Source organism: Mauremys mutica, chromosome 1 (genome assembly GCF_020497125.1).
Source record: "Mauremys mutica isolate MM-2020 ecotype Southern chromosome 1, ASM2049712v1, whole genome shotgun sequence".
NCBI classification, from domain to species: domain Eukaryota; kingdom Metazoa; phylum Chordata; order Testudines; family Geoemydidae; genus Mauremys; species Mauremys mutica.
The window spans coordinates 202,447,658-202,461,878 of record NC_059072.1 but is presented as its reverse complement, the minus strand read 5'-3'; the positions used below and the strand labels follow the sequence as shown (position 1 = coordinate 202,461,878).

Below are 14,221 nucleotides of genomic sequence, written 5' to 3'. Positions count from 1 at the left end.
CACTTTGTAACACCTGTATACGACTAGTTATATACTTTAAAGGGGTGTAAAATAGTCAAGTATCATGCTAAACAAAATGATACTCCAAACTGACCACCAAATTTAAGTTGCACGTTTTTCCCCTCAGGTGAGGGCTCTGGGGTTGGGCTGGGGATGAGGGGTTCACAGTGCAGGAGGGTGCTCAGGGCTGGGGTGCTGGGGGTGCAGGGACTGGGGTGGGGCAGGGCTGGAGATAAGGAACTTGGGATGCAGACAGGCTGCCCCAGGGCTATGGCCAGAGAGGACTCCCGCCCCGCCCCCGTTACCGGCAGCCACAAGCTCCAGGGGAGGGACCCCTCCTCACCCCACTCCCCACAGCACACTCACTCTGCACCACAGTCACTGCACGTGCTCCTAGGGACTCTCTCAGGTCCAGAAAGCCCACTCGCCTCCCCTGTGGTGGGTACCGGGTGTCACGGAGTTCCTGGGGGCTGCTCTGGAACTGCTCCCCACCAAGCCAGGCAGGACTTTGGGGAGCCTCCTCTCCCTCGGAGCAGACTGTCTGCAGGGCAAACACTCACAGAAGCCCCAGCAGCGGCTAAGGTGAGTGATGTCTGTCTCCTGGCCGGAAGTCCCCTTCGTGTCTCCTCCAGGTAGCGGGAGGGGAGGGCTGCCAAAAACGGCAGGGTCCCCTCACCTCCTGAGGTGCTACAGCAGCTAGCACAGCTCTTATGCTGTAGCCCTTAGGCGGCGGCAGCAGCAGCAGCAAGGGAGAGAGACGCGCGCTGCGCACTCTTTATGTTCAGGCAGGGAAGCTCCGGGGTGGAGGGGGGGAAGCTCCAGCCCTGGCGGCGGCGGCGGGGGGGTGGTGAGAGGCAGGGGCGGGGGCGGGGTGCTCCAAGCAGGGGAGAAACCTAGCTCCAAATATTGGTGGAGCAGAGCCCCTGACTGTGAATATTCCTGGGGCTAAAGCCCCAGGAGCCCATATAAGTTGGCGCCCATGCACCTGGGGTCATGTAGTAATTTTTGTTGTCAGAAGATCATGGTGCAATGAAGTGTGAGAAACTCTGGAATTTAATGCCTTCTCCTAGTGACCCCAAATGAATGTCTATTACTAAGCTCCCCCGCCCCCCGCATGCTAGATCCCTACTTGCACTTTGCATTTTTTGCAATATTTTTTTTCCAGCGATGAAACAAAAACGGAACAGCAACATCTGTGCTTACACAGCAGCTCAAATGTGCCTTAAACCACCTTGAGGCTGAAATCAGCTCATACAGGTTGTGGGGGGCGGACAACAGCTCTCGCTCTCCGCCCCCCGCGGGAGCGGAAGTGGCTGGCGCCTTGGACAAGACCGTGCCCGGCGCGGGGCAGGGCGGCAGTAGCGGCACCACAAGCGGCGCCTGAACCAGTTGTTTCGCTGCCGCTCTGTGCGCAGAAGGGGAGCGGGCGTGAAGGCACCAACCAATCAGGAGCCGCTTCCTTGGGGGCAGCCACTCAGAGCCGCCGTTAGATTAGCCAACCGGCGAACTCCTTTCTCTTTGCCGCGGGTGGGAGGGGGCAGGGCAGCCAATCGGGAACGAGCCGCAGGGTGGAGGGGGGGCGCCGCGGCCGGGCCATGCTGATCACGCTGTGCTACCTGTACCTCTGGGCGCGCTGGGGTTCCGGCTGGGCCGCGCTCATCCGCCGCACCGTGCGCCGCCTGCACCGCGCGCGCTGCGCCTTCGTTTTCGGGTGTTGCGGCTGCAACGGCGGCGGCGCGGGCTGCCCCCCGCCCCAGCGGCAGCGGCGCAGGCAGGGGTCGCCCGGGCGGGGCGAGGAGCCCGTCTGCCTCCGGCTGGGGGACAAGGTCTTCTTCACTGAGGAGACCCCGCAGGTACCCGCCGCGCCCGGCCTCCTGCGTGGGCGTCCGTGGCGGGGTGGCCCGAGGGCAGGCCCGGGGTGGCGGGGCGGGGCCGGGCCTGTGGGGTGGGTGTTCGGGGAGAGCGGGGGGGGGTGTCACCCGTGTAACAGCGGGACGGGCTTGTCCTGGCCGTGCCAGGGAGGCCGGTCCAGGGGATAACGCCGCTTGGGCCAGCACAGCTCGGGGGAGAACAGCCCCGCTGCCCCGGAGCACGGGCACTGGACTAGCAACGGAGACAGTGTAAATTGAACAGCGACATCCCCGCTGCAGTACGAGTCCCTCTGCCTCACGCCCTCCCCTGGCTGCCTGAAAGCTTCGCTGGAGCTGGGGCTTCTTGTGTGTGGAGGGGAGTCGCGTCAGGGACAAAGCTGGAGTTAACCTCAAGCCGACAGTGGACTGGAGGGAAGCCCCGTGTTAACTTCCCCGTCGTCTGAAGCCAAAGATAATATCCCTGCCCCAGGGCTTCTCAGAAATAGGACGTAGGGGAATATCCAAGATAGGTCATCAGTCTCATGGCAGCAGCGGCTGTAATTCCACCAGAGACAAGGTGGGTGAGGTAATATGTTATTGCACCAACTTCTGTTGGTTAGACAGAGGAGCTTTCAAGCCACTCTGAGCTCTTCCTCAGGTCTCTCGCTCCAACAGATGTTTGTCCCGTAAACGATATTACATCACACACCTTGTCTTTCTAATATCCTGGGACTGACATGGCTACAACTAAGCAGCATACAACAGTGTAACTCTATGGGTCATCAATAAGTTTGGTGCTGTAAAAACAAAAGGTTAAAGACTGCCTCCGTTTCAAAGACCTTGCAGTCCCTCATCAAGATGTAAATATTAGAACACATTAGTGACTAGTGTATACTATACACCCGAACATCTATTACTGTAGTTGGCTTAAAGCCTAGTGGGGAGCCTGGGTTTTAACCAGACCAGTTTAGCCCATGTTAGGCCATATCTATGCTAGGGGAAAAGATGTGTTTTTAATCTGTGTGTATTTAATGTGTTAACATTTTAGTTTAGACAAGGAAAACTGTTAACTGGTTAAGGTAAACCACAGACACAAGATTAAGGGTCACTTCAACCAATTAACATATGTTAAAACATAACTTTTCTTGTGTGCTAGTCTGTTAAAATCCTAGTGTAGATGTGCTTTCAATAAAGTCCAGATAACATTCTCATAAGCACATTAGGGAAATGTGACCTAAATGAAATTACCACAAAGTAGGTGGACAGCTGGTTGAAAAACTGTACTCAAAGTAGTTATCAATAGTTTGCTGTCACACTGGGAGGATATATCTAGTGCAGGGGCAGGCAAACTTTTTGGCCTGAGGGCCGCATCCGGTTTCGTAAATTGTATGGAGGGCTGGTTAGGGGAGGGGGTTGTGGCTCCGCCCCCCGGGACTCCTGCCCTATCCAAACCCCCCCCCCCCGTTCCCTGACGGCCTCTCTGGGTCCCCTGCCCCACCCTCCCACCCCTGCTCCCTGTCTCCTGACTGCCCCTGGACCCCTGCCACCCCATCCAACCCCTCCTCTCATTCTTGATGGTTCCCCTGGTACCTCTGCCCCATCCAACCACCCTTTCTCTCTGTCCCCTGACTGCCCCTGCTGCCCCATCTAACCCCCCTCTCCTTCCTGACTGCCTCCTGGGACCCCTGCCCCCATTCAACCTCCTGTTCCCCCGCCCCGACCACATCCGCACCCTCGCCCCCTGACCACCACCCCGAACTCCCCTGCCCTCTATCCAACCCCCACGCTCCCTGCCCCCTTACTGCGCTGCCTGAAGCACCGGTGGCTGGTGGCGCTGGAGCCGAGCCATGCTGCTTCTGCCACTGCCCCCATACAGCACAGAGACCAGGTCAGGCCGGGCTCTGCAGCTGCGCTGCCCCAAGAGTTCACAGCCCCACTGTCCAGAGCATTGTAGCGGCGGAGCGAGCGAGCTAAGGCTGCGGGGGGAGGGAGGACAGCAGGGGAGGGACCAGGAGTTCGGGGGCTGGGCAGGACGGTCCTGCGGGCCGTAGTTTGCCCACCCCTGATCTAGTGGGTTAGTGCAGGGATTTATCCTGGGTCTGGTATTAGTCAATATTTTCATTAAAGTTCTACTGTAATGGAGAATATGCGTACAAAACTGCAGATGATACCAATCTTGCGGGAAGGGGATGTTGCAAGCACTTTAGAGCACAGGGTTAAGATTCTAATACAGTAGAACCACATTTATCCAACCATCCATTATCTGCCTCTCTGTATTAACCGAACAACCTGCATGCACACGTCCAGAAGCGGATGATCTCTCCTGTGGCTGCTAGATGGTGCTGCAGCCTCGCACTTTCCCATTCTCTGGATTACCTCAGTTTTTGATAATTCGATCTGGCCTCGGTCCCAGTTAGATCAGCTAAAGGACGTTCTGCTGTAATCTTGAAAAATTGGGGTATTGGTCTGAATCAATAAGCTGAAATTCAGTAAAGACAAGTGCAAAGTTTGATACTTCTCGGGGTTGTGAGGCACCTTGCTACCGCTTTACCTTTAGTGTGAGGAAGCTTTCTCTGAGCTGTGGTTCAGCTTCCCAACGCCACTGGCCCTAACCAGCACAAGTGCTCCCCTCAATGCTTCACAGGTCCTGCTGTTGCTCTGCAGGATAGCAGTTGGCACACTTCAACCTTGAAGCCTTCTAAGCGTCTCCCTTCAGTGTCCTGTTGACTGGTCACTTGTAATGTTCAGAGATTTGCTATTTCCAAAAAAATGGTACTCCCCAGCTTACAATTTTCACCTCAGGTCTCTGCTCTGCTTAACACATAGTGTTTAGATATACTTATTTGACTATACACATAAGTTTATTTAACAAAGCATAGAGTTTCAACTAGTAGCAAGTAGAAGTATTGGAAACAAATGATCACATATCAGATAAAATACCATGCATTCTAGAGCCTAGATTTAATAAGCAAATACTTTTACGTCTTGTAGAATAATGCTCACCCCAAATCTTTGCAGTGCTTTACAGCTGGGCTTTGCTGTGACCCTCCTTGAGAAAGCACACTGTCAGTTTGCCTCCTAGGTGAAGGATCCCTTGCACTCCAAGATAGGCCAGAACAATCCTTTGCCTTTATTCATAAACAGGATCCCCCTCTACTGTTTTGTTTCTTCTTGTAGACTTTTGCTTTTGTTGATTTCACAATCTCTTAATTTGCTTCTGGCTTAATCTGCAAATAGGCATACATTATTAAGGATATAATATACAAATAGCCGGACTGGGACATAGGTGTTTGCTGCCTGCTGCCTGAAAGGAATATTTCCGAGGAATGTCACCTGGTCACCTACCTGTCTTAACTCCAAGGCCGTAAAAGTATAATTTTTAGTCTAGATATGTAACTCCTTAAATATTATCTATACATATATTTTGCAATGATTATGATGACCAGTGGGCTACTGACTCTTGGTAGACCCTACATGTCATCCTTCAGTGAACTATCATGCATATATCCGATCCAGGGCATCCCTGCAAAATACTATGCACCTTCTGTGCCCTCTCCCAGTTGGCACCAACTGGTTCCTGGGTCACAAAAGTGCTGTGCTTAGGAAGGAAAAATCAAGCATAACTAGAAAACGGAATATAACTGGCTAGATGGTAGTACAGTTGAAAAGGAGCTGGGGGTTATAGTATATCACGAAGAGACTTATAATTCAGCAATGTGATGCAGTTGTGAAAAAGACAAATATAATTGTTGGGTGCATTACTAGGAGTGTGGTATGTTAAGACATGGATAGTAATTGTTCCACTCTGCAGCATTGGTGCGGTCTTAGTGGAGTACAGTGTTTTAGGCCATGTCTACATGAGTACTTTTGTTGGCAAAAATTTTGTCACACAGGGGTGTGAAAAAAACACACCCTGAGCGATGTAAATTTTGCCAGCATAAGCGCTCGTGGGCACAGCACTATGTTGGTAGGAGACTCTTTCCTGTCAGCATAACACGACTACATGGGCGCTCTTAGGCTGTATCTACACTGCACTTTTGTGGGTAAAATTTTTCAGTCAAGGGTGTGAAAAAAGTTTTACTGATGAAAAGCACTGGGGTGGACAGTGCTCTGTTGGCGGGAGACGTTAGGTGCGCAGAGTAGACATAGCCTTATAGCGGCCCACTGTATCGGTACAGCTATGTCACTGTAAGCTTGTAAATGTAGACATGGCCTTAGTTTGCAGATTCAAAACAATGGTAGTTTTGGAGAGTTATCTTTGCAGCATAAGGGTTTGAATATTTTTTGTTTTTAAATGAAAGTTAGATTCTGCAGAATCTGTCACTGCACTATATGTACAAAATTTTATCTAGTAGGCTGGGTTAGGCTGGTGAAATGGTTGTGTAAAATTTTGTTAATTGCATGATTAAATATGTCCTGATGTTACAATTAGATAAAATTACCGTATACAACGTTAGATTAGAAATCACTTTTAAAATTCAGAGAATTTACACTACAAAAATTAATCCAAAGAAAGATATTGAACACTCAAAGCAACAAAATAAGGAAAAAGCTTAATTAAGGAGGAAATGTAATATACCAAGAACAATGGGAGATTGCCTATTACCTTACCTCACAGTAGCTAAGGTTTAGGTCTGCCTTTGATATTCTTTGCTTTTATGGGTTTGTCTGAGCCTTAAAGGAACACTATTGGCTTAAATTTGGGCCCATATTTAAATTTCGTTGAAACAAGTTTTTATAAATTTAGAAGCTAATAGAAATGTTTTCCATAAGCCTTTTGAATGTCAGTGAAAAGTTATTTTAAAACATATCTATTTCTTTCTAGTTTTTTGTTATTTGTTTTGTCTAAGGGCCTAGGAATCCCGGTGAAGGACCAGACCCCATTTTAGGTTGAGGGAGGGATAGGTCATGAAGGGTGTTGAAAGTGAAGACAAAGAGCTTTTATTTGAAATGCAAATAGTGCAGCATGAAGAAACTTGTGTGAAACTTATTTATAAATAAAACTGAAAGTAAATTTTTGACATTCACTGTCCAAGCTGAGAATTGCAAACAGAAAACTGATTTAAAAAGTTTTAAAATTGGGTTTCTAAAATTATTTTATTTGTAAACAAATCTATTTCTGTATTGCATATTAAAATGATTTTAAATGTAAACTGTCCCTTTTGCCATCAATGATGGTTGTCTGCTTTAAAATAGTTCTTGTAGTGGTTATATATCCTGTTTATGATACTGAATATTATCTAGTATCAGAGGGGTAGCTGTGTTAATCTGGATCTGTAAAAGCAGCAAAGAGTCCTGTGGCACCTTACAGACTAACAGAAGTTTTGGAGCATGAGCTTTCGTGGGTGAATACCCACTTCGTCGGATTCATGTATGAAGCATACTATTGATCAGGTAGAGTAAAAAAATCGTAGAACTGGAAGGGACATTGAGAGGTTCCTGGGTCACAAAAGTGCTGTGCTTAGGAAGGAAAAATCAAGCATAACTACAAAACGGAGTTAAGGGACATTGAGAGGTCATCTAGTCCAGTCCCCTGCACTCAAGGCAGGGCTCAGTATTATCTAGACCATCCCTGACAGATGTTTGTCCAACCTGCTCTTAAAAATCCCCAATTATGGAGATTCCACAACCTCCCTAGGCAATTTATTCCAGTGCTTAACCGCTCTGACAGTTAGGAAGTTTTTCCTAATGTCCAACCTAAACCTCCCGTGCTGCAATTTAAGCCCATTGCTTCTTGTCCTATCCGCAGAGGTTAAGAAGAACAGTTTTTCTCCCTCCTCCTTGTAACAACCTTTTACGTACTTGAAAACTGTCATCATGTCCCCTCTCAGTCTTCTCTTCGCTAGACTAAACAAGCCCAATTTTTTCAATCTTCCCTAATAGGTAATGTTTTTTAGACCTTTAATCATTTTTGTTGCTCTTATCTGGACTCTCTCCAATTTGTTCACTTCTTTCCTGAAATGTGGCCCAGAACTGGACACAATACTTCAGTTGAGGCCTAATCAGTGCGGAGTAGAGTGGAAGAATTACTTCTTGTGACTTTCTTACAACACTCCTGCTAATACATCCCAGAATATTTGCTTTTTTTGTAACAGCGTTACACTGTTGACTCATATTTAGCTTGTGATCCACTATGACCCCCAGATCCCTTTCTGCAGTACTCTTTCCAAGGCAGTCAGTTCCCATTTTGTATGTGTGCAACTGATTGTTCCTTCCCAAATGGAGTACATTGCATTTGTCCTTATTGAATTTCATCCTGTTTACTTCAGACCATTTTTCCAGTTTGTCCAGATCATTTTGAATATTAATCCTATCTTCCAAAGCACTTGCAACCCCTCCCACCTTGGTATCGTCTGCAAACTTTATAAGTGTACTCTCTATGCCATTATCTAAATGATTGATGAGGATATTGAACAGAACTGGACCCAGGACCGATCCCTGTAGGACTCCACTCATTATGCCCTTCCAGCATGAAGTACTCTTCTCAGGAGGCAGAAAAGCTTTCCTCAAATTACATGGGTAAAGAGGAAATGTTTTCAGTAAGCCACGAAAAGGCTGCCAAATATTGACTGAGTTGGTCCATAGAACAGTCTGTTTCTCTGCTCCCTTGGTTGTGAACAGATGACTTAATGCTTGTTTTTCTCTTTCAAAAACCATGGCGACAGAATCTAAGGAAAGTTATATAGTTGGTTCAGGTTCCAAGAAAGCATATTCTCCACTTGACTAGAGGTGATGGGAGTTATGCCTGTTGATTCACAAAAGTCCTGTGTGGTTTACTCTGGATTTACTTGCACCATACATTAAGCTTCTCTTAAACAATGTCATTTTTTGTCCTCTCTTTGGTTTGGTTTTTGGAAACACAGATGCTCTTCTGTACTTAAATATTAAAGATAGCTTTTGTGTCTGTAGTATTGTTCATGCAGGCTGTGTTATAAGCTTGTCATTTTTGCATTCATAATTTTTTAAGAGGTTCAGAAATTTGGTCTCAGCCTTCCAGATAAGTGCTTTTCTTATATAAAATGTTTTGAAAAGTTACTGGCCATTTTTGAGTTTTAAGAGTTCCAAAAGAGTTATGACTTTTAATTAGCTTGTCAATCTTCAGGACACGGGACTGTTTCTACCTATGTCCGTACAGTGGGGCCCTCAAACCTGATTGAAAATTTGAGGGCTACAACAATACAAATGAATATTTCTAAATGTACTCTTTAGAATGGATTCAAATATTATTTAACACTCTTAAAGAGAGAGCTTTTTGTAATCTAATCACATGATTTTTCAGTGTAGGTGATGTGACGTATTGGTCTCTGTCCTCTCTCCAATAGTTAAACCATCATAGGCAGCAGCAATACAGAGTTCTCCACATAGTCCTGAACCTTATGGTGAGAGTAGTTCAATCCTCCTACCTTTGACTCCTCTGATGCTTTCAGTGATGGGGTTGATTGTCTACTGGGCTCTGGACTGTGATCAGTAGCTTCCTTAATACAAGGTGCCATAAGGTCATAAATAGCAGCTTCTCAAGATTACTTCTGACCTTTATCAGACCAGGTGCTTCAGATAATGAAAAGCTTTATGAGCCAATTCCTGTTGACTTTAAAGAGTAGTTGTATTGACACTCTAACTTGCTTTAGTAAAGCGGGCAGGCTTTGGTGATATAACCCATTACCAGTCCCTTCAGTTAATTCTTCATTAGACAAATAATTAAAAATGTTGACATACTTTCATTTGAATACAGATTGATTGTACACCCTTAAGGCCTGTGTCAGGGAAATGCACACTTACTCTATTGTGTGAAATTAATGAAGATTCACAGCACTTTGTTTGACCTGATTTGCTTCCAGCATGGTTTAGTGCCAAAAAAGGGCTGTGTAGGTTTGAAATATTAATGATAGTTTCTGTAAAATACAACTGAAAAATAAAGTTAATTCAGCCACAAATAAATTTTAAACACGGTTTTTGGTAGAATAATAACAAATATTAGATGATTTGCTTAAGTGTTCTGATCTTTCAAATAATTTTTCTACATTGCTTGCTACTGGATGTAGTTACAATATTTATAAACATACTCTCAGTAATATCCTCAGTAAGGATATTTTTAAATATTGTTGAACCTGAAATCATGTGATGTAGAAAGGAGAGAGGATACAGTATAGTATTGACACATCAGGAAAATCATGTTTGGTTATTTTTAAAGATGTGTTGATATAAAAGAGCCAGTCCGGCTATGCTAGAAGAAGGATGGGGAGACTGGATGTGTTTTTAATTAGGCTGCAACTTTGTTCTTAAAATATCTGGGAGTACCTGGCAGATAAAATTGTACAGTACAGGTAATTTCATGATGATTTCCCTATACTTTAGGGCTACCATCATACCTCTTCCTGTTCCATTCTGGTTCCAGCCATCTTGATGATGGGACCCTACCAACCCTTCATGTAATGGTTAAGAGCACCAAGAGGAGGGGAGGGGTTTGACTCCCCGTTTTAGGAGCCCCAAACTCCCCTTTTCCCTCTCCTTTAAAGTATACCTCCTTTAAATCCTTTACCTATCAATTTTTATCAGATCCATGTCCATTCCCACTGGTGTACCTACACGACATCTGCCACAAGGAAGCTCCAGCAATTAGCTTGGTTGCCTCCACGCCATACCTAGTCAAGTTCCCAGACATTTACTGGTGTCTTCTTTAATATCAGCCAAACATATCTCCATTCCTCAGTTGGAAAGAGGGATCCCAATCTTTCTGAATAACTTTGGTGCTCCATAGGCTATGTCTGGATGAGGAACTGCCAACCATTGACTACATATAAACTTGGCCACTTCCCTGTCCTACCCTTGTTGACCTTTGGGGGCTCCTCGGCTCCTCATCATACTTTGTGTTGCAACATGTCAGACCAAATAATTTGGACTCCTGGAAAAAGTTCTAGCCATCATCCCCAAGTCCCTCTTAGCTTTGAGCATCAAGTCTACCCCTTTGCACATTCCCAAATTGTTGTCCCCAAGATGAACCACAGTTCATCCAGTGCCTGCTTGTGGGCCACCACAGAGTATAAAATGGGCATCAGCTGGTCCCAAAGCATGACCATCCTGCCAGCCAGCTCTGGATTGCTTTGTCACTGAGGCTCATCTGTGAACCTCCAGGCAACCCGGAAATCTGCGTATGTGCCCGCAGATCCACACCATCTACTTAGCCTGACTGCATGTGTCTGAAAGGAAACATGAGAAAATTATACCCGATTTCCAACCTGTGGTCTCATGTACAACCTATATGCATTAGAGTGCCGATGCCCAAGTGCTTGAATTTCCCCAGACCCAGCTGTGTTGCTGCCCTGATGCACAATGAGTGGGAACCTAAGTCATGGAGGACTGGAAGCCCCAACCTCATCAGCCCCGATCTGAACATTGTAACTAACTGATAAGTTGTTAGGAGGCTTGTGTCTCCATGAATAAACTGGTCTTATTTCATATATGCCCTCACAGGGCAGATCCTGACATCGCTGCCTTCTTGAAGCATAATGTATTTACCCCAACTTCCCTGATCTGTCTTTGACAGCCTCAAGGCTCAATCCATCAACTCCAAAGCCCTTCCTGAAGTATCCCTCTGTAACCCCACCCCTAGTTCGCTGATCCTAAAAGCCCCAAATATGCTATGAGGTATGCAGCCCTGAACAAGGCCGCCTCTTGTCCACAATGACATGTGCTCGAGAATTTGCACCAAATCCCTAAGCCTATTAACAGTGATGGAACAATGTGTATCACCTGTAAGGGCTTTGCTTTGTGACTGCCCCATTATAGACCTCCGAACTAAAAACCTGCTGCAAGGATCAGGGTAACCAATAGGCTTACTGACAACTGTAAGAACCAGTAGGCAACTGGGAGATGGTTGGTGGCAGTCTCTGTGTTGCCAACGACACTGTGTATTGAAACACCTTGTCCTCTGGAATCAGCCACATCATGGACAGGCGCACCCTCTTCTGAAATTGCACCAAATCATTAAAACTTCTCTCATAGTTCTTAAATGTTCATGATGCCGCCAATCTCTGCACTATACTGAATGGCATCAGATATCAGGGTTCCGGAGTGTTAGCAGCATCCATTTGGGTCTGTTGCATCATTAACTAAGCTGCCCTGTGGGTATGGCAGGGTATCAATCGATACTCATCTGAGGCTTTCTTAGGGACCAAGCTCAGGGGAGACACCCACAAGTTCTTTATAGGTAAATGATTGAATGGCCCGGCTAGTCTACTACCCTTCAGTTCTTGTGCATTCTTTTTCTGTACAACGTGACCTAACCCAACTAAGGATTTCAAATTTTTGGACATGACATGATTTCTTTCCGCTATATAGGGGATTCTGAACCCTGAATTAAACCTTTCCCCTAAATATGTCCTATCTGTCTTGTTAAGTTAATTCCAAAGGAGAACCCTTAAAACCCCAAGCTTAACCAGAGATGAGGCTTTTGGCCAGCCCCCCGCTTTCAGCTTACTCCCCCCTTTCTGCACCTTTAACCCCAGACCCAGTTTCTGTACCTAGGGGCCTGTGGGAGGGACCTGATTTACCACCTCCCGCAATCTGTTACCATACTATAGTCTTCCCCAACCACTGACAGCGCACAAATTGCTAATGTGACTTATAGCACACTTTGCAAGCATGTCTACATTTTCAGATACTCCAAAAACACCCACTTTTGTTCAATGCCCAGCAAATGTCATTATTTGCATCTGGCCTCTGCCAGGATTGCTGAGGAATGAACAGACTGCTTTCTGTTTGAACACAGGCCCCCCGATGTTGCCCACTCTAACCACAGCATATGATGCAGTATGTCCCACCTAATCCCACCTTGCATTTCAGCCTTCAACCTAAACAGTTCATTGTAATTAAACCATTATATTATATGCCTACATGATTATATACATATATTTGAATAAAGCTGGGATTCTGCATCTACAACAACACCTGCATAAATTAAAAAGGAAGCGTCCCTATTTTCCCATGGTCTAGCCAACCTTGATCTCTTGATTTCATTACCTGGCTTGCCTTGTCCTGCTTACTTTTTGTTATTACCTCCCTGTGTAACAGGAAAATAATAGTTTGGCTTTAAAGATGTGTTGATACAAAAAGAGACAGCCATATAAGCAGTTTAAATAGGTAAGTTACTGGAAAATTACTGTAATTGGTGAAATCTTAAAAGCAAAATACTTGCTAATTAAGGAATATAAAGCTACTTCAAAGCAATTTCCAAAATATATTGATGCTTCTTTGTTTCCTGTTTCTTTTAGTCCCTGGATGACTTAAACAAATGGACTCTACTTCTCATATCTCCTTCTATTTATTCTGATAAAATACTTGATGCAGAACATATAGCATTTGTGACTGAAAGTGTTTCTGCCCAGGCAGATGATTTACAGACTATATCTAGCTCCTCAAAAAAGGTGAGTAGTTCTGTTCATTTTTTAAAACAAAGTAGTTCTGACAAAGTGTGTTTAGTAGTTTAAACTATTTAATACATTTTGAAATTAAAAAAAGTTTTATCACATGATAGGTGGATATAGAAATAGTGTGATAAGGGACAAAATATAACTTCCATCCAGATTATCGTACCTATCCTTATTCATTGGATTTATAGCTCACCATTGCTGTGTCTATGTCTGGAGCAGCACTGTGTTATATTTCAGGATAAAAATCAGAGGCATTTTACTAAGACAGTTAGTTCTCAGCAATGTTCTTAAATAGGCTGGTGGATGGTAATTGTAAAAGCAATAGTTTTAAAATGGGAAGAGAGAGAGTGTAGGTAACAAACAGCTTGATAAAGCTGGCCATCTGGTTATTGTGGACTGGTAAAGTTGTAAGGGAGCTAAACACTTCAATACTACATTTTGGGAGAAATTTGTTCCCCTCCAGGTATGATGAAGCCATGTAACATGAATGGTAGCGCCCCACTTGCACTTCATTGGTGGTGCCTTTTGGTCTGTGTGCCCGCCGCCAGTTCTATTAGGAAAGAAGGATGGTGTGATTAAAGCACAGGACTAGGAATCAGGAGATTGAGGTTTTATTTCTGGGCTGCCACAGACTTCCAGCCTGATCTTGGGCAAGTCAGTTAGGGCTTGATTTTCAGATGTGCTGAGCAGCTACAATGCTAGTTGTTGTAAATGAACTGCAGTGCTTGGTAACTCTTAAAGACCCCTTTTCATTAAGATACTTAAGCACTTGCCAAACTTTGAGCCTGTGAGAAGTCCCATTGAAGTCATTGCTAAATTTAGGCCAAAACCAGGCTCTTAATCTGTCCCTCAATTTATCTTTCTGTAAAATAGGGGTAATAGTTAGCTCAATCAGTCAATTTTATTAGTTTGCATCTGACATGTCTTTTATGAATACAAACA

The 14,221-nt window shown here is 45.3% G+C and overlaps 1 protein-coding gene across 1 annotated transcript in view; it reads left to right on the top strand.

The window, feature by feature from the left end:
* The first annotated feature begins 1,595 nt into the window (after window positions 1-1,595).
* HLCS (holocarboxylase synthetase) overlaps window positions 1,596-14,221 on the top strand; it is a 218,871-nt gene continuing 206,245 nt past the window's right edge. The window contains exons 1-2 of the mRNA XM_045002444.1: window positions 1,596-1,853; window positions 13,121-13,273. Of these exons, the coding sequence (XP_044858379.1) occupies window positions 1,596-1,853; window positions 13,121-13,273 (411 nt within the window). The remainder of the gene's footprint in view (window positions 1,854-13,120; window positions 13,274-14,221) is intronic.